This window comes from Macrotis lagotis, chromosome X, assembly GCF_037893015.1.
Source record: "Macrotis lagotis isolate mMagLag1 chromosome X, bilby.v1.9.chrom.fasta, whole genome shotgun sequence".
Taxonomy (NCBI): domain Eukaryota; kingdom Metazoa; phylum Chordata; class Mammalia; order Peramelemorphia; family Peramelidae; genus Macrotis; species Macrotis lagotis.
In genome coordinates, this window is record NC_133666.1 from 123080590 (window position 1) to 123107648 (window position 27059).

Genomic DNA, 27059 nt, shown 5'->3' on the forward strand with positions numbered 1-27059 from the left:
TCCTTTTCAAAGATAATTAAGCAGTACCTTTTTCCAGAATCAAGGGGGTGCCTGGAGGCCCCTGGGGTGCATAGAACCCACAGCTTCATCATCGGATTTCTCTTAAACCATGGAACAGCCACATTATAAATACTGCAGCACTTCATCATAAAGTTTTGAAAGCACTGTAGGGTTTCAGAATTGCTGTTCTTTACTCTGCCCCAACCTCCCCCTCTCCCAATCTGAAAGAGGTGAAAACTGGGATGAATCCAGCTTTACACCGAAAAGGGACATGGTGCTTTTATGGTCCCAGAGTGGCTTTTGCTAACGTGATGTTGAGAGATTTATAATTTGTGCTTACAATTGTGTGTTTTAATCATGGACGTGCTATTTGTAGGTCATCTTACCCAAAGTTAAAAGTAAACACATCTTGTTTACACAAATAATAAATGGAGGTGCCATAATAAACAGAGATGCCTTGTCACACTTTGCTTTCTGGGGCAATTGCTATCACAGACCATGGCCAGGAAAGATCTTTGTATGTATGAGTCATGTGAGGTTATTAGGAAAACAATGACCCTCTCTTTTCTTTACCTCTCCACCCCAAATTACAATTTATTAGCTCATTCCCATCTTTAAATGCTGCCAAAAACAGAACCTTAAAAACACATCTGATAACTGAAATAAAATTGTCCAAGGACTATAAACACTTTCATTTTTATTTGCTTTTCAGCAGTAGCATTTACAAAGAGAAACCACTCCTGCCATCTAGGCCATAGTCACCTTAGACATTTTGATAACAGCTTAGAGGAAAGTTACATCGTTAATGGTTCCTTTCTGAAAGTGAGACTTTTTTTTGCAGGCAAATGTCACTGATGGCATTCTACAACTCCAAATGACTTCATAGAGCTGGGATAAGTAACCATTTCCTGGCACAAGAATGTGTAACACTTGTTTTTAATTGGATTAGACTGAGGCATTAGGAGATTTCTTTATTTTTAGAATAATGGGTTCTGCATGCAACATCCCTCCCACCCCCCTTTTCCTCACATCCCCCCTCCCCCAAATATTTAAATTTCCAAACCATCTAATAATCACCTTCCCAAACACACACTAAGGGCTAAAGTCAGGTGTCTGGTTGTCTAAAGGCAAGCACATGCTCCCAGGACTGGTACTGGAGATGAGATATGATGGGGGCAGGCATTCTCATGCCATGCTTTGTTTTCACATGCATGGCAAGAAAGGGAAACGAACTTGCAGAGAGGGGGGAAAATAACTTGCAAGATGACTGCGGCAAGAATAGCAATATTGAGCTCATTTCTCACAGTGCTGTGCAGAGGGTGGAGGGCATGTAGGGCACAGCCAAAAAAAATCAGGTGTAGAAAGAATTAGAAGTTTTGTTATAATTATTCAGTATAGATGTATTCAATTTATAAAGTCAGTGACCATTTTCCCCCCAACCATTGACCTTTTCTATGTTCTTTGTGGCTTACCTTTTTTTTTTGTTTTTGCTTTTTTTAAAAAAAGGCTAGAAAATAGAATAGATTTCTTATAGCTTATGCTATATAGTAAAAGAACCCATCATCATTTATAGATCCAATACTGTCAGGTTAAAATCTTGCTTTAGGCATTTAAGAAAGCTGCAGATCATATTGGCTAAACAATGAAGGAGACCATGATGCTTTTAATGTTAAATATGCATTAAATAAATGTTAAATAATAACAGGATGATTTGCTCAAGACAGATGGAAACTATGGCAGAAGTTATGGGTTTTGAAATAATCATTTTCAGAGACCTTGCAGTAAAACAAGATAAAATCATCTAAAAAAACTTCTCTATTCCAAAGCCTCCAAAACAGACCAAAAAAAAAATAAATAAAAATGTTCCTCATCTTGGAAGATCGCATTACTTTGATATAAGGAACAGAGAAATTCCTTGTACTTCTAACTACTGCAGTAGGGCCCTTGATACACCATCTTATGGGACTTTGGGAAAGCCACATCACATTGGTCAGTGGCAAACCTGCTACAACTCATCCCTCTGACTTTCCAAGCTGGTGGCCTCATTGGCATATTTGGAAACAAAATGGAGACAAGTCAGAAAAATGTTTATACCACCAGGCTCTCAGATCAACTTCTGGAGAGGTGGAATGGGAGAGAAGCTAGAGATCATTGAGAACTTCTGTCTGGGGCCACCAGACACAGGTCTTGTCTACTTCTGGCTTCATTTTTGAGCCTGCCTTTGTTCTTTTCATTGGAATACCACAGGTAAGGGGCATAAAAAGCAAACTCCAGTCCAACTGCATGTTAAATGTGATCTACGAGCTAACAACCAGATACCATTCACTTCTTCAGAATGGGAAGGGGAAGCCTTCACTAAGTGTTTCTTGCATTTTTAAAGGTAATGAAACGCTTCTCTCAATGATAACCAAGACCCCCCCACCCTCATAATCTAAGTATGTCTGCAGATACCCACTCACAAAACTGATAACCAAATTACTTTCTTTGATCCCTGCCCAACGAAAAAAGCCAACTAGCAACCAAGTGGGAAAGCCCCTCTATATGTTGTAACAAAAAAGGGCCAACTCAATGAGGGAGGCAGCCTGGCTCCAATACTTGCCATTGGGAGAGGCCCTACAAGGAAACCTGTTCAGCAGTCACTGTGACTTTGGTTCTTCTATGCTTGGAGGATGCAGTCTGCCCAGTTGCATTTTAAGAGTGAGCCTAATTCTACAGGAAATTAGCTTTGCTTTAGTTTGCAAAATTGTTGGTTGGTTTGGTATTTTGTGGGTGGTTAGCTTATCAGTTCACCAGTGTTCACATTTACATGAAACCCCATTATCTGGGATTCTGAAAGCTCCAGGATGAGCGGTGACTTTGTTCCGCCACTCTTATGATTTCTCCCCCAGAAAGACTCAGCCAGGGAATAAAATCTGTAATAGAGATTCTTATTCTCTGGAACTTTGTAAAAGCCTTTCACCAGAGGTGTCTTCCAGTGTAACTTGGCGGAGCAGTTGGGATCTGGAAATAAGGATAACAAATCCATAACTATGAACTCCATGCTTTTCCAAAGTCAATGTCAACATATGCACTAGTAGAAATTCAGTCATTAGAAGAATGAAATGATTCAATAAGCAGTGGTTTTCAAATTGGCCAGATAAAGCATAGAGGAAAGAGCTAATTGTCTTATTCAGTGAAGTTTTCTTCATTTAAAAAAACTTTATCCTTTAACAAACCATTTCCTTACCATTCCCACCATGAACATGATCTAAATTACTCTTAATTTTACATCTACAGACCCCTTCCCCTTAATTTCTGTGGAAAATTTATCTACACTGGATAAGAACAGGTGAGTTTAAACAGTCATTAACCAAGGCATCCTAGGCATGATTCCAAATCTTATTGATGGGTGGCATGGAGACCAAACATTCATGACATAGATTAATCTGGCAGAGGCCATAAGCTTGGACCTGTGCATACTGGGTGGGGGGAGAAGGGACCCACACCTTATAAAAGTTCATCTCTGATCCTGTTTATTTCTACTTTCCTGCCCAACTAATCTGTAACATCCCATCTAGAAGTAAAAGAAGATAAAACTATCTACATAAAATCTAGGGTTTCCTGTGCCCTATGCATATTCACCAAAGAACTCAAATCATCAGCTCATCTTATTGGTAATTCAATGTGATCAGACTGAATTATGGAATCGGCACATGATATAAAAAAATGGAAATGTATTTGACATGTGTAAACAAGCTTATGAATGTTTTTTTTTCAAAAAAAGCACATAGCCATGTTTGGAAATTAAATATGAAAATGAAGAGTACCTCTTTGGATTGCTACAGAAAAGGAATGCCTTTCCAGAAAAGGAAAATGGCCATGACCATTCTCTTGAAAGATTGTTTGGCATTAATTAGCTAACTCATTCTTGCCATAAAAACAGAGCAAGACTTTAACCTCCTGACAGGCCAAACCATGTCCAAGGGGAGGAAATGGTAACCTCCATGTGAGCAAGCTCTCCAAGTCTTTAGGGGTCTCTCTCCAAGGAGTTTCCTGTGCTGACCCTAGAGCACACAGGTTGGTAGCATGAAAAGGGGAAAATCTGAGCGAGTTTGAACATCAACAAAATCTGGAAGAGATTATAATTTTAAATTGGCTGGCCTTTCTCAAAGGGGGAATCAGCAGACATGGCTGAGGGTAAAGGAGAAATTCAGGGGTGGGGTGGGGGGAGGGTTGCCTACCAGTTTACATAGACTAATAGGGAATCATTAGTGATCTGGAATAGTTTCAAGAAAACAGAATTCTCAAACTAAACTACAAATTGACTAAATTCAGGTGGATTTTTTTTTAACTATTTGGAAGGGGGAGAGAAAAAATGTAAGCATTTGGCATGCATACTAGCTGCAAGTGATGTCATCTCTAGCTTTTGTCTTTTTAAAAAGAGCAAGCAGTTTAAACGGTGCTGTTTATCCCCAATGAAGCTGTTCCCCAAGATTGTACAAATGTAAGCTTCCTGCCATAGCATCACATTTTGATACTTACAGTCCCACCATTTAGCACAACTGCCATCTCAGTGGGCTGATAAACATTGCTTCTAAATGGAGCACTGGGTCGGTTTGCCAAACTACCATTTCGAAATCCTGCAGTTCGTAGAGCTGAGGGGGGAGAGAGAAAAAAGGGAGATACAATTTTTTTTTGGTGGTTGTTTTCTTCCTGATGCATCAACACCCTGCTCCTGCCCCCACACTGCGCCCTCCCCTCATCACATGCCAGGCTAAAAACAAAAATCACAAAGGAGCTTTGTTCCCAGTCTCTCTTTGTTGCTAGTAAGGCATTTGTGGGGTTTGGAAAGTTTGTCCCTAAGTTAGTAAACTGGCTGGCATTTGTGGGAGAGAAGCTTGAACTTCTGGTCCTTATTACTTGCTGACAGGTCTACTCAATTCTGGTTCTGCCATGCCAAGAAGAGAATATGTATCTTCTAAATGCTGTTAACAAAAGACATTGTGACTTTTGTTACCTGCTATGTGCCAACTGCTATTCCAGAAACTGGGGTGCAAAGACAAAAGAACCCTAAAGTCTCTCTGTATTGAAGGAATTTCAGCATCCTGATGAAACTAACACAATGGCGCTATGCCACCATCTTGGTGTAGTTGATGGAATTCTGGGGCTTGGAGTCAAGACCTAGGCTCAAAGTAGAACCCAAGTTCTTGAGAGGATTGATTTTGCTGAAGTTAGTAAGTGCCTTGTAGTATGTTGGATTGGATTGGATTTAAATCCACTGGATGCTATCTGACCATGAATCAAGTCATATTAGCCTGTGAGTCTTAGTTTCTTCATCTGTAAAATGGGAATTCTCATCATTTTCCTCATTAAGTATCTTTTTTTTTTTTTTTGCTAAGGAAATCCATCTTTAAATAGTCTAGGAGCAAGCTTAGTATCACAATGAGCTATGTGTAGTTATTTCTACAAGCATCCAAATCATCCCTAGAAGCAACCTGAATTTCAGGAAGAGAGACTTAAGTTAGGGTCAAGGAGCTGAGAAAAAAGAGACCCAGTCCAAGAAATACTTGAAACACTTTTTACTAAGCATTTGCTGAGAACCTAATTATGGAGCCAGCAAAAATACTGGAGTATCAACTCAAGCCAGAGGTACATTCAGAAGTTGTTTGCTATTTCCAAAGCCCTTCAATTGGAAAATCTTATTCTTACGCATGTCATCTATCATAACCCAGGTCTCACACTGGCTCTTAAATGTGAGAGAAAAGGTCAAATGGTAAGCTTTTACTTTGCTTCATAAACCAGTGAGATGGGGTAATTGATTATTTAGGGAACATAAACCTTAGAATTACTTCCACTTATCTTTTATTTAGCAAATTTTTAAGTCAGATTTGAACTTGGGGTTTCCTGATTCCAAGCTGATATTCTATCTGTTGTACCACCTAGATTGCTCCTACTTTCCCTTCTCTCTCTCTCTCTCTCTCTCTCTCTCTCTCTCTCTCTCTCTCTCTCTCTCTCTCTCTCTCTCTCTCTCTCGGCAATGGGGTTAAGTGAATTATACACAACTAGCAATTATTGTCTGGGGCTGGATTTGAACTTAGGTCTTCCTGACTCCAGGGTCAGTGCTCTATTCTCTCAGTCACCTACCCCTACTTTCCCTTTTCTTAATCTGAAAAGTAGCCTCTGGAAATAGGGAGAACTTGGCCTTTTGCTTGCCCTGGGATGCAAAGCTAGAGGTTTCCAATACTGATGAAATTAGACATTCCTATCCCTCTCTTCAGAATGTTCTCAGAGCCTTGGTGTACCTGCTGCCATCTAGGTGGCTCCAAAATGCCAACTCTTCTTGAACTGGAGTGATATCACCACAGGAACCAGAGTGTTGAAACACAACTGGATCAAATAAGCCTTATATTGTTTTTTCTTAAAACAACAAAGCAAGGTCTCTTCTCTAGACATTCAAAGAGCAAGGTCTGGAATTTTTTTTCCAACTTGCTGAGTAAAGTTCAAATGAATGAAGTAGCCAAGTGACTAAGTGGCAGAGTTGAGCTAAACCCTTGACTTCCTCCATAGCGAGAGATATGAATAATGGTATTGCAGAAGTGTAAGGTCATTATGTTTAAACCTCTCCACTACAATTAAAAAGAAAGTGAGACTCACGGAGGTGAGATGATGTACATTAGAGATGTTCAGTGACCCAAAAAACTCCCAAGTGCATCCTGGAGGACATTAAAATATAACTGGAAAATATTTAACAAAGAAATAAAAATACACCATTGATATATATATATATATATATATATATATATATATATATATATATATATATATATATATATATATATATATATATATCATATCCACAACAGAAGGTTGCAACTCTCGAAAGCAACTGCCAAATCTCTCAGCATTCACTTCAGGGAATTCACTGGGGGGAGGGGGGGGGAGATAAAAATAGCTAGCATTTTATAGCACTTTACATGTATCATCTCACAACTGTTCTATTATCCTCACTTTGCAGATAAGGAAACTGAGGCAAAAGGTTTAGTGATTTATCTAGGATCAAACAGCTAATAAATATCTGACACAGGATTTGAATTCAGTTCTTCTCAGTGCCATCTCTCCACTATTATTACACCTTGCTCCTTAGTCTAAACATAAAGTAGCCTCAGGTCTAGTGGAATCTTCATGCTAATCCCCAAACTTTAATAGCTTCTGATCAACTAACATTCATAGAACTAAATATATTATTATTACAATTGAATGTCATACCAACACCCCTCTAATGGAGACTCTAAAAGTATAGGTGGAGCTCTAGAATAGTGAACTGACTTGCCCATAGTCATACAGTTAAGTATCAATAAAGGATTTTTTAGCCAGGACTTCCTTTGCTTCAAACCCAATCTACTATGGCCCCTAAAAAAAAGTACCCTCTTGAAAAAGCACTTTGTCTCATTCCTCTGAAAGGTGAATGTTTAACACATCTCTAAGGCTCTGGAAGTTGTAATCTAAGGTGCTAGATTTTTCAATGCATTTTAATTTCTTATCACTTCTGTCATGCTAGCACTGATATTAATAAGCAAAAGGCTGAGCAAGGTCTCTCTCAGAGGAAAAAGGAAGAAGATAGAGGCTACTGGAATACTAAGAATTTATAATTTACTCAGGAATATACTCTTTGCTTGAGAGCCTCTCTGTCACAACACTGAAAGTGTCAAATGGGGAAGGTGATGAGGGAGGGCAAGTGGTCCTCTCTCACTCATATCATGTCAGTGAAACAAGAAGATTGAAACTGGAGAGGATGAGGTTAGGTTTAATCAAACAGACCTTACATGATTCTCTAAAGTCAGAGTTCATTGGCTTGATATGAGGCCCAATGTGGTAAGAAGGAGCCCAACTGAAGAGGTCTTGGGCCCTGGCTCCCTGAAATTCAAGACCTCTGGGGCCTAGGCCAAGAATTCCAACAGCTGGTCTCAATTGTGGCTGGAGGACAAGTGCAGGAGGGCCCTGGCCATGGCAAGATAAGATTTCTGTTTCAGGGATTTAAGCCTGCAGGGAAAATCTGCTCTGCCAGAGATCAGGACACAACTCTGGTCAAACTTTGAGGCCTACCTACCATCTTTAGGAAGTCAACTCTGCTCCTGGCTAAATGGCTACAAGGTTATCCTAAGCATAGGATAAATGAAAAGTTCATCTCTTTGGCTCTTGAATACAGCCAGGGGAGGGGGAAAACACATATCAAGACATCCACTCCCTATTTTTGTCTAGTCTGTCTTCATTGGCTTGGCCCCAGAAGACTATGAATATGACTGAGAAGGGGCTACCCATGTAACTCAGAATCATATACTTTTGGAATGGCAGTTTGAGAATACAGTTCAGACATCATGTAAATTTTATACAGGGGAAAACTAGTACTTGGATATGTCATGATTGCTCAATGAGGGAGTAAGTTGCAGGACTGAGTCTCCTAAGGCTCTATGACATATCAGACTTATATAGAAAGGGCACAATGAGCAATACAGAATTAGGCTTGGTCCTGTGGGAATCTGTCCCTTAGCTTTGAGTATTTTTTATAAAATAGCAAAACCATTTTCTCCACCCATCTCCCCCCACAAAAAAGCAAAAGGAGATAGGGTTCCTATCATGGCCTCAACCACAGGATGACAATCTTTGGCTCTTCCTAGTCTGCCTAAACTAATAACACACCAATGCAATTTTAACACCTCACCTTTGGGTTAGTTAAGTGACTTTCAAAAAGTCATACAGCTATAATATATTAGAGGCAGAACTCAAATCCAGATCTTTCCTGATTTCCAAATAAATACTCTATGTGTCATTCCAGCTGCCTCATACAACAACAGTAGCAGCTCACATTTAGGAAATGCCTTTGGGTTTACAAAGCAAGTACTTTTGACTTCTCAAGGACCCTGAGAAATAGAAAATGGCTATTTAGTGCCTCTATTTGCCAGAGAAAATGTAGGGGTCAGATAGGATAGATGATTTCCACAAGGTTCCCAAAGCTAATTTCTGAGAAAGGATTTAATCCAGTTTTTCCTGATTGAAAGCCCAGTGCAAGAAGTGGCTCTGTCAAGTCTATCTATATTCATGGGGGGAGGGGTATTTTGTTTACTTGTAAACAAGTATATTTTATTAATGTAAAGAAAAACATTTGTACAAAATGAGAATAAAAAATAAATAAATAAATAAATAAAAAGAAGTGGCTCTGTCCACTATATCACACTGAACTCAGGGATCTCAGAAAATACATCCTCATTCTGAAATGCATCAAAAGATTTGCTAGCTTTGGGGGGAATGATGGGGAAGAACCTTCCCTCTCCTACAAATCTATTCCCATAGCTGGAGGTGCAACTAGTTACACAGTTCCCCAGTGCTCACCAAGCAAACCCAACAATGTAGACTCTGCCATTGGGAAGAGCAAATGAGCATTTTGATGGGCTGACTCAGCATTGCCTTCTGCAACTTGTAGAACAGAACCCATCTGTGAACATTCTTCTTACTACTGGGATTCCCAGTAAGCAATTTTCAATCAATACAACACAAGAAAGAATTTAAGGTCTAACTGATTTACAGTGACCTCTGTTCTACAGGTTCAGACAACTAGAAAAATGCATTTTTTATTTAATCAAAAGACTTGGAACTTCTTCAGATTGTCCAATAGGTCAACAAATGGGGTATAAAGGGAACAGTGCCTAATTCTTCATTGTCCACTTAACAAATGCATATAGAAGTCATAGACAAAATTTGGTTCAAGTTACCTGCATTGTGTTCATCCATTGAAAAAGCTTTGTTTTCCATGTAGCTTCGGGGAAGTTGAACATCCTCTTCAAAGGCTGTCTCCCTCATCCTGGGCTGTGACGTGTCAAAGTAGTTGGTTGTATTTTCTTGCTGTGATGGGAGGATTGAGCAGTGTACTTCAGGAATAGCATGGAAGATGACAAATACCCACCCACTGGACACCAGGGCGATGGCCAGGGTGGGATCACTCCACACATCACCTTTCCTTAGTTCTGCATTGCCAAAAAGGTACATGGTCATCCAGGCCACCCAGATCAAAATGGAGAGGAAGGTGGTAAGGATGAGGCACACTCCATTCTTCTTCCATTTCTTAAATTTCCCACAGAGAGTGAAGAGGGACAAACCCAAGGTCACCACCAGCAGAACCATGTCATAAGTTAAGGCCAATGCAAAATCCATGGGCTCATAGTTGCAGGCTAGCTTTTTGTCCCGGACCACGTTCAAGACTAGCCACTCTGTGGCAATGATAACCTGGACCAGCATCAGACATATGGCCATACCAGCGAGATGCCAGCCTGAGGGGCTTTTCCCATGGCGAACCAGCCTCCGGACTCTCCAGGCCTGGCTGAGTAGGCATGAAAAGCATAGGGCAAAGAGCACCCCCCACAGGAATCTGCGAGCTGAGCATATGGTCTCATCCTCTCGAATAATGAATGCAAAAGTCAGTCCAAACAACCCTAGGGTCCCCAGAAGGAACAGAAAGTTCAGGCCCAGGGGCCCCTTCTTCTCTTTGTCCTTGATGAATGGAAGTCTCACCAGGAGAATCAGTATCAACAGCAGTGTGATCAGGGCACCAGCCCCAGCCACTGCCTCCACCACAATTCCCCAAATGGCATCCAGGTCGCACAGGGACACGTACTGAGGGAGGAGGTCAAGCCCACAGCCTCGAGAGGTGCTGGCATTCTCTGAGGAGCCATAGCCGATCACAAAGAAGAGGAGAAATGAGAGGACCAAGTGGGTTCTCATTTTTCTCTCTGAAATGGTATAAATTATTTTTAAGAAAGATTAAAAAAATCAATTAAAGACCCCCATTCTAGAAATAAACAAGCTATTTTGAAAGTAGTGCAACATTTGAACTATTTTAAAGGGAGGGAGGTTCCCTACTTATTTCAAAGCTTCCTTACTCTTTCAGGAAGGCCCATCCCACAAGGGGCCTTGTTGCTTATTTTATTAAGTATTATTTCCAATTGCTTTTCACAGTGAGCCTATTAAATCTGTGATCTATCTGTTTGTGCCTACAGTTGTATTGAGCTACCTACACAACAGCTGCTCCAATTCTTGCTTACCCTCCAGCCACCCAAATAGTTTCAGTCCCAAGAGCTTTCATAAGTAAATGCAGTATTGACCACTTTCTTTGTCTCTAAAGTCGCCCTGAGCAGCCTCCCAGCCAAGGAGAACTCAAATCCTTATTACCTCAGAGGGGCCATAAGGGTCGATGAATTATTTATGTTATATAGATAAAAGATGCATAGAGCCATAGGTTGGTTTCTATCCCCATTCTTACCCCTACCCCCACCTCCCAATCCCCAGGGGCACTGGAAAGGAGAGTAAGTGTGGGCATGATGGTACCAGCTGATAAATAAACCCAAGCTCTGTCTACTGAATTAAAAACCATTGCAGAAAACAGGGAATCCTCCTAAAGAGAGAACTAAATAACTTAGGGGTTATAGGACTGACTTTAGGAACCAAGAAGATCTGAGTTTAAGACTTATATCTATATATTCTCAGCTAGTTGTGTGACCCTGAAAAATTTACTTAACTTCTCAGTGCCATTGAATAACTCAGGAAGACTCCACTTTATAGAGGAATTGCATTGTAAAGAGTTTTTAACTCTCGATGATGTAACCAAATCAGCTCTGGGAGCTTCCTGGCCTTACCCCAAACACATACAAAATTAAGTTTCCCCCTGTGTCAAGTATCTAATGTGTGGTATTCATAAGATGTTAGAAGTGAAAAAGATATTCAAAGTTAAGTTAAGGAGAATTTCAATGGAAAGAACTCTAGAGTCAAGGGACCTGGATTCAAATCTTATCTCAAGGTCATTTGACCTTGCTGTTCAGTTGTTTTCAGTCCTATCTGACTCTTTTGACCCCATTTGGAGTTTTTCTTGGCAAAGATCCCAAGTGTGTCATTACCTTCTCCAGCTCATTTTACAGATAAGGAAATTGAGGCAAAAAGGGTTAAGTGATTTATCCAGGATAACACAGATAGTTAAGTGACTGATATGGAATTTGAACTCCTGATGGAGTCTTCCTGATTCCAAGTTCAGTGCTGTATCCACTGTACCAAGTAGCTGTCCCCAGCAACAGTGTTAAGTCAAAATAAAGAAGATACTTTGCCCAGGAAAAACAAAAGGACCAAGGAGGATTCACCAGATTTATAAACCTGGCTCTTGTTCAGAGATATCAGTTCAAGCCAACAACCAAGTGGAAGCCTGGATGCTTTGCAAGCCAAATCCTATTACACAGGAACCTTCCTTCTGACAGAATTAATCCAGTAGCCCTGCTGAATGAGCCACTCTGGGTGAGTGGAAGCAACACCTGATCTAGAGTCAAAAAGATCTGAGTTCTAATTCCAGTTCTATCACTACTTGTATGACCTTGGACAAATCACTTCTGAGTTCCAGGATTCTAGGTACTCTTGCAACTGTGTCGAGCTGTATGACTCATGGATATAAAACTTTTACTCCCGTTGCAACACATTCTTACTCACTATACAATTATATAAACAGATGCTTTCCTCTGGGGCTGATTCCTCTGACAGTCATTTTCTACAATGAGCTAACTTGAAGGCTCACTGTTTGTACTGTGGGAAGAGAGGAGAGAAGGTATTACTCAGTTATTTACCACCCCCCCACCTCCAGTTTTCAAGTACCAACAGACTTTCAGTTCTTTTTCCTTACAGCATACATTCATTCTATCTAGGATATAATCTACTCTTAAATCATCCTCTCTTCCTCCCCCCCAAGAATCAGACAAAGACAGACAGACAAACAAACACACAAACACAGGATCCAAGAGATCGGAGGAAATCGACAGAAGTAATGTTTGACAGAAGTAATGTTTAATCATATTGCCTACATTTACTGGGTTTCCTTCTTTACACTTTTGAACAGAGTAGACTATTTGTTTCTAGGTCCAAATAAATGGAAATTTAATTTTGAAAATTGGATTCATTTGGACAAAATTTCATTACAGCAAATCAATTCAGATATGCCTCTGGGATGCAACTTAAAGAAATTATCCTTTATCTTATATAGAGTGTCTCAAAAGTTTTTCAAGTTATTACAGCTTAAGATGATTAAAAAGCAAAAAACTTAAGCAAGGACTTAAAAAAATAGCAAAACAGACAAATGTAAATAGGCAGCCCAAGCTTCTCAGGAAAGTTGGAAAGATGAGTTAAGTAGACGACACACTATGAGCTGGGATACTACAAAGTAAGAGGCAGGGTAGAGCAGTGGAAAGAACTCTAGATTTGGAAATCAGACAGACTAGTCAGTATGACTCCAGGGAAGTCACTTTTACTTATGGGCCTCAATGTCCTCATCTAGAAAATGAGGAGGTATTGAACTAAATGACCTCTTAAATTTTCCAGATCTAATTCTAGTTCCTTCCCTCTCTGTTGGGTCCCATTTGTTCGTATTTTTTCGCTTCTCTCCTATTAGATTGTGAGCTCACTGAGGACAGTGAGCTCTTTTTGTTAAATCTTTGCTCTTTTGTTATATCTTCAGCACAGAGCAGGTATTTAACTGTTTACTGACTGACAGCTACTAGGAGAAATAACCTGTGGAAGTAACCAAACCTTCTAACATTTTAACCACTTTCTCAGATGGAGCAGACAATACCCTTAAACAATAGCCTTTGTTTCAACTGCATCCTTGGGAATCTCATTTTTTTCTGGCAGCTGTTTTATGCAGTCATCTGGGGAAGAACTATTCAGAGATGATCCTGCTTGTGAGAATTCTACAGAGAAAGCCCCATGGTTCTCTTGGTGCTTATTGGAACAAATGGGGAATTGGATGGTACATACTTTACAAGGGGTTGAAAATAGTTCATTTTTTTCAAGTTGTACAAAATACTTTATATACAACATCTTGATTGATCAACAATTGAAGGAGCACAGGGCCTGGAGTCAGGAAGACCTAAAATCCAGCCTCTGGACCCTGGGCAAGTCACTTAACTGTTTGCCTCAGTTTCCTCATCTGTCTCATGAACTGGAGAAAGAAATGACAAACCACTTCAGTATGGTAGCTAAGAAAACCCCAAAGGGGATCACAAAGAGTGGGACATGACTGATAATGATTGAACAACAACTATTTGAAGTTCATTCAGAGTGATAATGTCAAACAAAGAAATCTTCTGAGGCAGAATTTAGTCCTAAGTTTCCAGACTCCAGGCCAACCTCATGCTTCTTCTCTCCTGGAGTTAACCACATCTTTCATCATTTTTACTTCTTCAATTCTGCCATGACCTTGGTCTGACACAAGCACTCCAAGATGACTACACAATGGGAAGAGATCCAGGATCAAACACCAGGGACTTACAGAGTATATCCCAATCTTGGCGTATTTCTCATCAGTAAACATTCCACTGACTCATTGCTTGCTTTCTTGCAACCAAGTATAGGCTAGTTTGAGGGAAGAGAAAACCAGTCATCTTCTCCTTCCCTGCATCCTTTGACGCTTCTGTGAAATTGTGGGTACAACCAGTTACCACCAGGATTTAGGTTTTTTCCTGAAGCCTCTGTGTATTCTACCTGTACAGCCTAATTATAATTCACTCCTGGACAGTGACCATCCTTTTTATAAGAATGAGAACTTATCACCTTCACAGAGGCAGTATGATATAGTGCAGAGATCTGGCCTCAAATGTGGGTTCAAATGCTACCTCTGAAAGAGAGGCTAAACATTCCCCCCAAGAAATACCTCTTTACCTCTCAGTATACCAGGCAACCAAGTCTGTAAATTGTAGAACAGATGCAATCTGCCAATGCAGAAGCATTGGAAAAGGGAAATTGCAGTTTGCACAGTGGGATTTCTGTATGTCGGTGAAATCATAAGTTTGGGGATTTGGAGCGATAACCCTCTCTTCACAGGCTGAGGTGGACAGTTACTTAGCAGAGTGGATAGAATTCAATTTCAAATCTGGCCTCAGATACTTTGTGACATTGGGCAGGTCACTTAGTGTCAGCCTGCCTCAGTTTCCTCATCTGTAAAATGAAGATAATAATAGCACCTACCTTGAGTGGACAAAAATGAGGCCAGGATTTGCCTGAGATCCCTAACCCTGTAAAGGTCCCCCAGCTGCATGGGCTCATTTGCACCTGTTGATCTACATTCTCCCCTCCTCTGGTTTCAAAGCTAACCCCCTCTTCTGGCATTCCAGTCAGTCACTGAGCTAAATGAACGTATCTATCAGACCTCCCAGGTTATTTGGAAAGAGGAGCATCCTGCCAAGTGGTTTTGCTCCCAGTCTGCCTCATACCAATCACAGAAACTTCATCAGTTTTGGTCCTTTCCTAAATAAGGTCTAAAACTCTACAAAATAATCATCACCCTACCCCCACCCCAGAGATTTCTTCCACCAAGATCTCACACAGTCCAAGAATAGCCCCTCAAATTTCCCATAACAAAGGCCTCCGGAATCAAGCTGGAAGGAAAGGTATTAGGTAGATTGAATTACAATGCAGGGTTGCAAATGCCAAAGTACACAACCCAAGAAAGGTTATTCCTAGAAAAATAGGAGGGTACAGGTCTAGCTCCAGGATTTAAGACCCTTCTAAGATCCTTTGTCACAGTCAGGAGATAAGGTCCATGAGTAGAGAGAGACTCAAAAAGTATTATAGTTGTGTCATGTCCTATTCTTTATGACCCTGTTTGGGGGTTTTCTTGGCAAAGATACTGGAGTGGTCATTTCCTTCTCCAGATCATCTTATGGAGGAGGAAACTCAAGCAAATAGGATGGAGTGAGGACAGATTTGAACTCAGAAAAATGAATTCTCAACTCCAGACCCAGCACTCTACTGTACCACCTATGTACCTACTATGTGCCAGACCTGGGTGAAACACTAAGATACTAAATACCCCCTTCCAAAAAAAGGGGTAATAGATAATCCCTGTCCTCAAGGAGCTTACAGTCTAATGGGAGAGACAACTAGCAAACAAACATGGACAAGGCAAGATATAAACAGGATAAATAGGAAAAAAATTAACAGAAGGAATGTCCTGGAATTAAGAGGGATTAGAGAGACTTCCAGATGGGCAGATTGTGCCCCATGCAGACCTGAGTTTAAATATTTGACTGAAGACACTTAACTAGTTGTGTGATCTGGAGGAAGACACTGACCTCTGCCTTAATCCACTGGAGAGGAAAATGGCAATTACTCTAAGGACATTTTTTTACCAAAAAACTCCATGGACAGAATAATGGTTCATAGGGTCACAAAGAGCTGTATATGAGTCAACAAATAACCTTCCCTTTTCACCAGATTTGAACCTAGATCTTCTGACTTTTTAATCATATCATCCTACATTGGTTTGGAAGTTGGGTTCAAATCCTATCTCTGATGGTGAGAAACTGGGTAAGTCATTTAACTTCCCTCTGACTTGCTTTCCTTAGCTGTAAAAAGAGCATCTCTAAAGTCTCTTCCAGTTCCAAGCCTATGGTGCTATGTCTTCTGATGCTGAGGTCCATGTTCTTACATGTTCTTACTACTATACAAAGAAGTCCTGTTTTTGTTGTACCTGTGAGCACTGCACTGAACTGAGCTGTAGGACTGTTCCATGGCACAAAAGTTAAGTCCTTGGTTTAATTCTAAAAGAAAAACAAGGGGCAGCAAAGTGGCGCAGTGGATAGAGCACCGGCCCTGGAGTCAGGAGTACCTGAGTTCAAATCCGGCCTCAGATACTTAATAATTCCTAGCTGTATGGCTTTGGGCAAACCACTTAACCCCATTGCCTTGCAAAAAAAAAAAAACCTAAAAAAAAAAAAATAAAGTTATGAGGGCTCATTCCCTAACTTTGAATTATAACATTACATTCTAATTCTATAGTACTTGATACTATTCAAGTCTTGCTGAATCTCACAATAAAACAGCAAGGGAGAGTTGATAACATGCTTCCTATTTTTACAGATGAGAAACTGAGGCCCAGAGAGATAAAGTGACAAAGTCAGCACCAGTGGCAGAGTCAGGACTAGAATCTAAATAGTGACTTGAAAATCCAGAAACACCCAGGTTCCACTCCCATCTTTGACATTTAATTGCTCCGTGATTTTTGGGCAAATCACCTCTGAATCTCAATGTCCACATTCATAAAATGGAAACAGTTATCTGTGAGGCTCAAATGAAATATCAATGGATGTGAAGCGTTTTGTGCATGTAAAAATTCTCTACATATGCAATTATTATTGTATAAAACAGTCAAATTCTACAGTACCATTACTAATAATTATTATAGCTATGAAACAATCTATAGATCAGGCATTGGAGAATGAAGTCAGGAAGCAGTATAGATTATGGTTCCCTTTCTCCATCTTCCTCAGTTCCCCACAGAAGTCTCATCTGCCCAAGAGAGATATTTGAATTACCCCAAATAGTGGTAAAGAGACAAGAATTCCTCCCCCTCCCCATCTCTTCTAAATTCCCATATTCACATCTGATGGGGACTTTGGAGTCAGCCTAATGGCAGTCAATTATAGATGGTGATGAAAGGAATATGAAGCAAAAAAACCGGAGTACTACTTTGGAGGTTCAGATGGTGCAATACATTAATATGGAAAACCAGGCTAATCTATTCATTACCTTTGGTAAGACCTAAACTCCTGGACACTGGAACTGAGCCCTGATTTAAAAATACACATTGGAAAGAAAGGTCCACAATTAAGTGATATGCCATGCACAAGAGAACTCAATTTTCTAGTAAGCTGTGGTTCACTGAGCTTGAAAGAAATGCAGTAAACAATCCTTTATAAGAGGGCTCCTTTAACTGCCCTGTTGAGATACCCAAGTGATGCCTCTGAGCACAATAGATGGCTTCAGGACAACAACCTTTGTTGCCTGCTGGCTCTGCAAGTGCTCCAGGTTCTGAGGTCCATACCTCCCATTCTATGTGCCTCCCCCCTACCATACACACACACACACACACACACAGAGTATATTTCATTCATGTCATGTAACCATCATGTGACTGAACTCATCTAGACTGGCCAGTTACCATGGAGATGATGTTACATGGATAAACCACCAGGCTGTCAATTCATCTCATTTCCAATCCTTCACTTTATTATAAAGCAAACAAGGGATCACTAATAGAAACAGAAGATCCCTTTGAGGTAGGGATTTCTTAACCTGAGGAAAAAAAATTGTTTTTATAACTATATTTCAACATAACTGACTTCCTTTGTAATCTTGGGTATTTGATGAATTTTAAAAATAGTCTTTTGATATGATTTCTCTCTCAACACATTCAATTTAGATCAAAGTGTAGCATGGAAACAATGTGAAGACTAACAGATTGCCTTCTATGGGGGGAGAAAAGCAAGATCAGGGGAAAAATTGTAAACTTCAAAATAAATAAAATCTTTCACATAAAAAAAATACTCTTTTAAGATGGGGTTTATGGGCTTACCATGCTGACAAAGGGGTCCAGGACACAAAGATGGTTAACAACCCCAGCTTTATGAGAACATATTATATTCTCTTAGTTGACTTAATAACCAGTCCTAGCAGAAGGATGGAAACAAAGTGATTTTTCCTTTGAGTAATCTTAGAACAATGAAAGTAAAGATAGGTAGGCATGGAGGATACCTTTGGCTTTGTTGAAGTACCAACATTATTGGAGGAGGGAGTTGTTGTTCAATGTTTCAGTCATGTGATCCCATATGGAATTTTCTTGGCAAAATTATTAGAGTGACTTGCCATTTCTTTCTCAGTTCATTTTACAAATAAGGAAACTGAGGCAACTAGGATTAAGTGGCACAGGGAACATTTATTAAGTACCTACTATGTACCAAGCACTGTGAACTGTATAGATATTAGCTCAAAAATTCCATAGCACTTTAAGGCTTAATAATCCTAAAAAACATGGATTTTTTAAAAAAAATTCCCATTATATAGAGCCTGGAAAACTGAAATTAAGATTAAGTGAACTGCCCAAGTCCCAAAACTAGTGTGGACACCTGGATTCAAATTCAGTTATTACAACTCCAGTCTGGTGTTCTTTTAGGATGATATAAAGAGAAGAACCCTGGATCTAGAGTCAGAGGACTTGAGTTCAAATCTCACCTCTAATGTTCACTACATGTTTTATCCTCTATGATTGTTATAATCTGCCAAAACTTCATTTTCTTCCCTCTTAGATAAGAACTAGATAGTCCTCAAATTGTCTTTCAGCTTTGGATCTATAACCTTAGTACATTGAGGTACTTCAAAAGTTCTCTTCCAAATCCCCTGTACATTGAAGACAAGTAGAAATAACTATGTCTTTATCTAGATTGATTTTAAAGCATCCTAGGATGACATACAGTGCCATCTCTTCAGGCCTCTAAAAAAAGAGGTTCTTAACCTGGGGTTCCTAGAAGATTTATGGATAGATTTCATGGTTCCTTGAACTTGCAATGGGGAAATAATTACATTTTTATTTTCACTAATTTCTAATTGAAATTTAGCATTTCTTTCAATTAAGAACAAAACCCAAAGCATTCTGACAAAGGATATTGAATGTTTTCCCAGACTGCCAAAGGGGCCTGGGGCACAAAAATGGTTAAGAATACTTGCTAACCACCAAGAATAACAGTACCAGAAATCAGTTACTGACTTTCTCTTAAGAGACAAGTATTGGAGCCACCTTAAATTTCTATATCCTAGGCTCCCTCCTTCCCCATAAGTGATATTGACCCAAGCTAATGAAGTATTGTCTCTTGGAGAGGATTTTTCCCAAGTAGGGCTGGTGATTTCTTCACCTGGAGCATAACAGCCATAGTTCCTAACTCACCAACATGTCCTTTTTGGACAAGGAATTTCTGCTCTAAGTTAGGAAAAATACCCATTTCTTTAAAGAGGTGAAGCCACAAATTTTAATGTCTAATTTGGAAAAGTGAAGTTTTGGGTCCTTTTCTTTGCCATATATAACAAGAGACAACAATTTCCTGAATCTCTATAGTACTTAAAAGTGGTTCAAAGTTCTACCATATTGATGATCTTCCCAATAACCCCATAAGGGAAGCCTGAACTCATTCATTGTAAATTTCTTGGGGGCAGGGTCTGTTTTGCCTCTTTTTGTATCTCTGGTATCAGTACCTGGTATTGATAATTGATTGATTGAAATCATGCTTCTCATTTGACAGAAGAGGAAATAGAGGGAAAATTCTGTGCAGAATGCAAATGCTAAAATCCAAGTCTCCTGATCCTAGTTCACTACTAGTCAGTAAGACAATTTAGGCCTGATATCCTCCTCAGCCCCATTCAAAAAGGGAGTATTTTAAGACTTGATTAAAGGAAGCTAGGTGAGTCGGTGGATAGAGTGCTGGGCCTGGAGTCAAGAAGATGTGAGTTCAAATTCAGCCTTAGACATGTAACAGCTGTGTGGCCCCATCCAAATCACTTAACCTCTGTTTGCCTTAATCCTGAACCACTCTAGTATCTTTGCTAAAGAAAACTCCAGGGACAGTATTGGCATGTTGTCTTCATGGTCCTGAAGAGTCAGACATGACTGAATAATAATAACAATAATAATAATAATAATAATAATAATGCCATTCAATTAACATTTCTTAAAGGCATATACTATATATGCTAGACTTTAGACTTGGAGTCAGGGAGAACAATTTGGAATCCCACCTGAGATGCTTAGCTGTATGACCTTAGGCAAATCAACTAACTTTTCTCAATTCAGCTTCCTCTGATGTAAATGCTCTCCAATGTTCTTTCCGGTTCGGTTCTACAGTTAGAATCCGAGCTGCCAGGGCTGGAGATACCAAATAGTCCTCCTAGTCAAGAAGGTTACACTCCAGTATTCTTGTTGCCTTCTGAATTCCTTCAAGTTCAAGCAAAAGGCCTATCTTCCATAGAAAGTCTTTGCCAGATCCCACTTTATACCTTCCTTCGGAGATATCCCCAAATTCTATACATAACTGTTTACATGTTGTCTCCCCCATTATTCTGAGCTCCAAAGAGAACAAGAGGTTGTTTTTTGCCTTCTGTGAATCCTCAGCACTTAGTAAATTCCTGACACGTATAATAGATGCTTAATAAATTCTTGTTGACTTGTGCTTGTTGATTTTACTTGGCTTAAATATTTAGTAGCTAAATAGTAAGCTACCCAACCCACCAAGCCCAAAGCCCCAGCCAGCTCTCCAGAGAAAGAACAAAGAGTTAAGATGGATCTCTCCTCTAGAGCACCCAGTGTTTTCATCTATCACATCAGTTCTGTGGTTTTAGCCTTTACTTGTCAGTGTAGATAATAGTCAGCAAAAGACTTTAGGGCACAAATAGCTGGGTTGAATCATCGGGAGAATTTGTTACACCCTTTCCTACCATTCATTTTTTAGCTTCCTCACAACCAATTTATCTCAAACACAGGCAAAGCCTAACCTACTCAACTCCTAGATTTAGCACCAAAGAAATCCCTTTCGGTATGTAAATACAGTTGTGAGAATGTCTCCATGAATATGCAAAACAGCCTCGAGCCTGTAAATAAAAGCAATCATTTAAATGCAAATGATATTCCGGACCATTCCATTCAGGACTGGCTGGTTTCCCTAGGTTGTGATCGAGAAAATTCTAACAATTTTGAACTGCAGTTCTAAAATCAGATAGTTCTGGTTGGGAAAATTAATTTGTTTTAAATAACTCTTAATGTGGCATCCAGGTCCGGGTTTTCTATAAGATCCAAGGAGTACCCTTTGGGAAGGGTAAGAATCAGTCAGACTGGAGTCAGAGATGCTTAAGTATTGGGGCTTAATATTATCTTTGTCTGCACATCACCCATTAGTGCCAACCGAGCACCTCCTCAGATGATGGAGGTCATAAGTCCATTAATTTTGCATCCAGACACCAAGTCAATTGGCATGGAGTGGAGAGGGAGCCAGTAGGGCTAAAGATAAAACCAGTAGCTACCTCTCCCAGTCCAAAGCTACAGCTATTCAGGGTGGCTTTGAAATAAATTAGACTCCCAGGGAGCTTCAGGTCTCAACAGAGGCAGAAACAAATTGCAGAAAATGTCCTATTATGTGCTGATAGTCTGCCATTGGATAGATAATTCCTCCCCAGTCTTAGGATGTAGTTTCTGAAACCCTTTCTAACATCTGTGCCTCAAAGTGCTGAGATTTCTTTTTACTCCCTACCCCACCCCCTTACTTCCCTCTCTAAGTGCCATACTTCTCTTCCGCTGGGCATCTAACACTCCATCTGGCTCTGGTACACAGTATCATCCCTTCTGACTTAAGCCCCAGGGCAATGAATAGAGAGGAAGAACAATTTGCACAGTGGTACGAATACGAAATTGGTTAGGGACTGTTAACTCAATAATAAGAGACTCAAATTTGCATATCATTCTGCAGGCTATTTGACTACCTCTAGTCAAAATAGACCAACTCTCCTTCCATGATTCTCAAACACAGGGCTGCTGCCCCCCCCCTTTAAAAAAATCCCCTCAGACTCTTTAGTGCTATGGGTCTAGTTCAGGGGCCCATAAAACAGAGAGGAAATTAAGTGATTTGCCCAGGGTCACACATCTGAAGGAGGCCTTTCTTGGCTGATATAAGGCCAACTCTAACCACACAGTCTATCTAGTAAAAATTTGTTGAAAGGAGGATCTTCTTTAAAAGACTGAGGGTAGATAGGGAGAAGATTAGAACTCATACATATATGGCTGTTTTTCTCTCTGTATTTCTGTGTCCGTATCAAGTTAATCTATGGCTGGGTGCTGGGTCTGAATCACCCCTTTCTCTAGCATCCAAAACACACTTAATAAAATGGTTTAGTATTATGGAAATATCATGGAATTTGTAGTCCCTGGACATAGGTTCAAACCCTGGTTCAGTTACCTAGTGTCTTTTGTGACCTTGGGTCACTTAACTTCTCAGGAGCTTCCAAATGAATTATGAACAGGAAAACCAGTTCCTTCAAAATCTTATGGCTAATAGCCTCACTTCACTCGGCCTTGGTCAAAGGATATCTGGAAAATTGTGTTCAGAGGCAGGAAGAAGAGTTTCCTCTTGGTTTTAGAGATAATCATCTCTATGAATAATCTCAGTTTCCCAGTACTAGGCAGAGGCTGGATGCAAATGAAATCAAACTATTTGTCGATCAGATCCATACTTTTTCTTTCTGGAAACCAGAAGGGACTAGCTTTCCAAAGAGGGCTAGTAAGGAGATGGCTACATGGAGGACCAACCTAGAGCCTATCCAAAGAGAATCTCGATGCTATTGACCAATTCCTCAGACCAGTTAAGGGAACTTTTAAGGAGCTGGACTGAAGCTGGACTGGACTCTGGCCCACATATCTCCCTTGGGGTATGACCCCAAGCCTGGGGAGCTAAAAAATGAGCTGAGTTAGCAGGAGCTGGTGGAGATTCCTGGGGTCAACAATCTTTCAAAGGAATAGAGTTTTTTGAGAAACTGAGGTTGGTTTATAGTCCCTACCTCCTCCCTTTAAGGTTTTAACCGCTGTAGCCATTTCCCTGCCACAGTATTCTTCATCTAGATTCTTCATCCATTGTATTCAATGACCTTCTCTCAGTCTCTTCTCTCCCTCCCCCCTTCTCTCTCTCTCTCTCTCTCTCTCTCTCTCTCTCTCCCTCCCTCCCTCCCTCCCACCATTTCCCCCCTTCCCCCATCCAGCAATCGTTCTTTTCCTTAGGTTTTCTGAAGAGGGGTTAAAAAAAAGCTGAGAAGACAAGTGACTGATGTGTATGTTTGAGTTCCAACCTTCTCCGCACTCCTGCCCCCAGGCCCTTGCGGGCTCGGGTTCCGGCCATCGGCCCCCAGCCCCCAAGCCCGACTAGAAGGCTGCAGTCTCCTTAGGAGCTCCCCTTCCGAACTCTCCTCTTCGATCCCCACAGCCCCCAGAGCCTCCGGCTCGACCCCCCCCCCTCCTTCTCCACTTCTGCATCAGTCCTCGGGCCCCGGGGTGCAGCAGACCGCAGTGCCTCCCTCCCGGCCAGTGCGGGGCCCGTCCCGCAGCAGCCTCCCTCCAGCAGGTGCGGGCCAGGGACGCCTCCTCCCGGGGCCAAGGACGCCTCCCCACGGGGCCAAGGACGGCTGCCTGACCGCCTTCCTCCGGAGGAGGGGCTGCCCCCGGCTCCAGTCCCCGGCGGCAGCTTCCCGCCCCCTCCTCCCTTCCTCCCCCGACCCTCCCCCTCCGTGCCCGGCCCCGCTCCGCCCTCTGCGGCTCCTCTCCGGACGCGGCTGCCCGGGGGCCTCCGCTCCGCGCCTTCGGCACCGCGGCCAGCTCGCCCCGCCGTCCAGGAGCCGCCGCGGGGGCTCAGCATCCTTCGGTGGGGGGGGGGGGTGCGCGGGGCTCTTCCCGCCCGAGAAAAGTTTCTCTGGGGCCGGGAGAGCCCCCCGCCCCCCTGTCCCTGCGGTCCTCCCGCCTGGGTGAAGCCCTCCGCCGCGGGCGCCCCGCACTCACCCGCACCGCGGCCCCCGCCGGACGGACGGCGCCTCCCGCTTCTCCAGCAGCCGCCGCTGAAGTCACATCTCTGCAGAGCGGCCCCGCGCCCCTCCCCGCCCCCCGCCCCGGTCACTGCATCGCCCGCGCCCGGCCCCGCCGCTCGGACCCTCTGCGGGTCAGGCTCCCGCTCCCTCACCCTCAGCCCTCTGAGCTCCTGGCGCCCGGCCCGGCCCCGCGGGCTCCCGGCCCGGCCCGCTCACTGGCTCTCCCCCGGCTCCAGCTCCGCCCCCGAGGCCGCCCCTTCCCCTCCCGCCCCTCTCCAGCCCCGGCGCAGTCCGCCTGTCCCCCCAAGTCTGTGTGGTTGCGAATTCCCTGACCCCCTCCCCCCCGCCGGGCTCCCGCCGTCCTCCCGGGCACCGAGACACACAAAGAGCCCCCCGGCCCCTCCCCAGGAGCCCTCGCGTGGGCTCACACGCAGCACACGCTCACGCGTGGGGATACCCGTACCCTTACGCGTGGGTGACTGAGAAAACAATGTGAATGAATTACACAAAGCAGCGAACGCGCGTAGCCCAGACTCATGCCCCCAGGACATCCGACTGGCCGTGGCCCCGAATCCACTCTCTCGGGCCTCCCCTTAACAGATGAGGAAATCTGACTTGCCCGGGATCACACAGGTGATCTGCGGCTCTCACCTTCTGTGGCTGGAGCCCAAAGTTTAGTCGCTGGGATTATTTAGACTAGACCCCGGTCCGTCCTGGAGAGTTCTTTCTGTTTGAAGGCTAGTCAGGACATCTGTAATCCTTTGTAGCTTCACAATGCCAAGGAGCTTGTCCTAGGTCGATTCAGTACAGTTGAAGGAAGGCATTGACCTCTGAGGAGAGAGGCTAGATTATTGACCAGGGACGGAGGGGAGACCGAAGACCAAAGAAAGACAATGCCTGCGGATCCACAACATCTTTTTTTAAAACCAGAAGTTGGCTTTTAAACATTCTTTCTGAGCCTCCTTCTCCTAACCCCAATGCAGATTTTAGGAGTTTTTTTTAAAAGTATATTTCTGTCTTCCCCTTAACCATGTCTTCTAATTGTTTAAAGATATTGGACAAACCTGGAGTCAGAAAGACCAATCTTCCTGATTTCAAATCTGGCCTCTGACACTACTTATTTCTTTTTCTTTTTTTAGGGTTTTTTTTTTTTTTGCAAGGCAAATGGGCACTACTTGTTTCTGTAGGCAAAGGCTCTTAACCCTGTTTGTCTCAGTTTCCCCACCCTCTTGTTCAATCAATCAATTAATCAAGCAATCAGAAAGTATTCAAAAGGTTAAATCAACCTCTACCCTCAGAGTTCACTTTCCTTTGGAGAGATAATGGAAATAAATAGATATTGACAAGTCTTGGTAGAAGGGAGGTAGTCTCAAGGAGAAAGGCATGAATACTTGGGGCAATTGGAAAAGGCCCTCCTTCAGGGCTGGAGAAGTGGGATTCTAGGGTCAGCTTTTGTGGGAAAGTTGGGAAAGGGGGCAGGGCCCAATATTTCTTAGTAGATCTCAGGGATGTTGACTTGGTAAACAAAGTCTTTTCCAGCTCTTTTAGATACTTTTATTTCCTAGTCATCCTCTACTCTCATTCCTTCTCATTGACTTCTTGTTTTTGTTTACATATCACTCTGTATACTGTTTGTATGTAGTATCAAGTAGTGAGAAATAGCATAGGATCATGTCGTTAGAGCTGAAAGGGACTTTAGGGATTGTCAAATCCAATTCTCTTTTTTTTTTTTACAGTTCAGGGAACTGAGTCACAAATTGTTGTTTGTCCTTCATTTTCCAAGAAGATCCTGACATCAGGAAGGTGATGCCATGATGTGCAAGTGAATTGAATTTAAGCAAGGGAGGTCTGTGCAAAGTCACTAGTCTCATTCTCTACTCCAGAACCATCTGAGTCCAGTGGCCAGATATGGATCAGGATGGCTGAGGATGGCCCTAGGTGCGGGGGAAGACCTTGTGTTTTTTTTTTAAAAGCTAGATCTTTCCCAGGTCACAGTTTGACTGAGGCAATGCCCATTTAATCATTAAAATTAGGTAAGAGAGATGAGACAAAGGGGAAAAGAACGACCACTTACAAAAAAAGAAAAAAATTGTTGGGTATCTCAGTGATTAAGGCAGGTGAGAAAGAAAAGAAGCAAGGAATCTCTTCATAGTCCAAAAAAATTAATAATAATCTGAGAGGGGATTACCCACAGGGTTTCTGGCCAAAAGAGAAACAATTTGCTGTTTGAATTTACTCTGAAAAAAAATCAGGGCTCAAACAATGACCAAGTGGGCTTAGACTGAGGCCCATTCTTGTCAAATAAAGATTTGGGGGTTTATTAAGGCCAAGAAATCTTACTAGACTTTTGGTCAGAACACCTCCACAGATAAAAGAAGAAAGACAGAGAGAGAGAGAGAGAGAGAGAGAGAGAGAGAGAGAGAGAGAGAGAGAGAGAGAGAGAGAGAAGAAGAAAGAGAAAGAAAGAAAAAAGAAAAATAAGAGAAAGAGAATAAGAAAAAGAAAAAAGAAGTAGAGAATTAGACAATCAGGGTCACATAGCTCATTAATGTTCTCTATCCCGGTTTAAAGTTTCTTCCCTTATGAATGCAAGACTGGGGATATGTGTATGCCTGCAC

The 27059-nt window shown here is 41.9% G+C and overlaps 1 protein-coding gene across 2 annotated transcripts; it reads right to left on the reverse strand.

Annotated features, from left to right (window-relative positions):
• Nucleotides 1-1021: 1021 nt before the first annotated feature.
• GPRC5B (G protein-coupled receptor class C group 5 member B) lies at nucleotides 1022-25195 on the reverse strand. Of its 2 annotated transcripts, none has more exons than XM_074205298.1 (4): nucleotides 25093-25195; nucleotides 9747-10760; nucleotides 4522-4634; nucleotides 1022-3000 (listed from the first exon to the last, which is right to left on the reverse strand). In XM_074205298.1, exons 2-4 carry the CDS (start codon nucleotides 10750-10752, stop codon nucleotides 2956-2958), a joined length of 1164 nt encoding a protein of 387 aa, XP_074061399.1. In that variant the 5' UTR covers nucleotides 10753-10760; nucleotides 25093-25195; the 3' UTR covers nucleotides 1022-2955. The 2 variants fall into 2 exon arrangements, with proteins under 2 accessions (XP_074061399.1, XP_074061398.1); XM_074205297.1 differs by lacking the exon at nucleotides 25093-25195 and adding an exon at nucleotides 24416-24494.
• Nucleotides 25196-27059: the final 1864 nt, after the last annotated feature.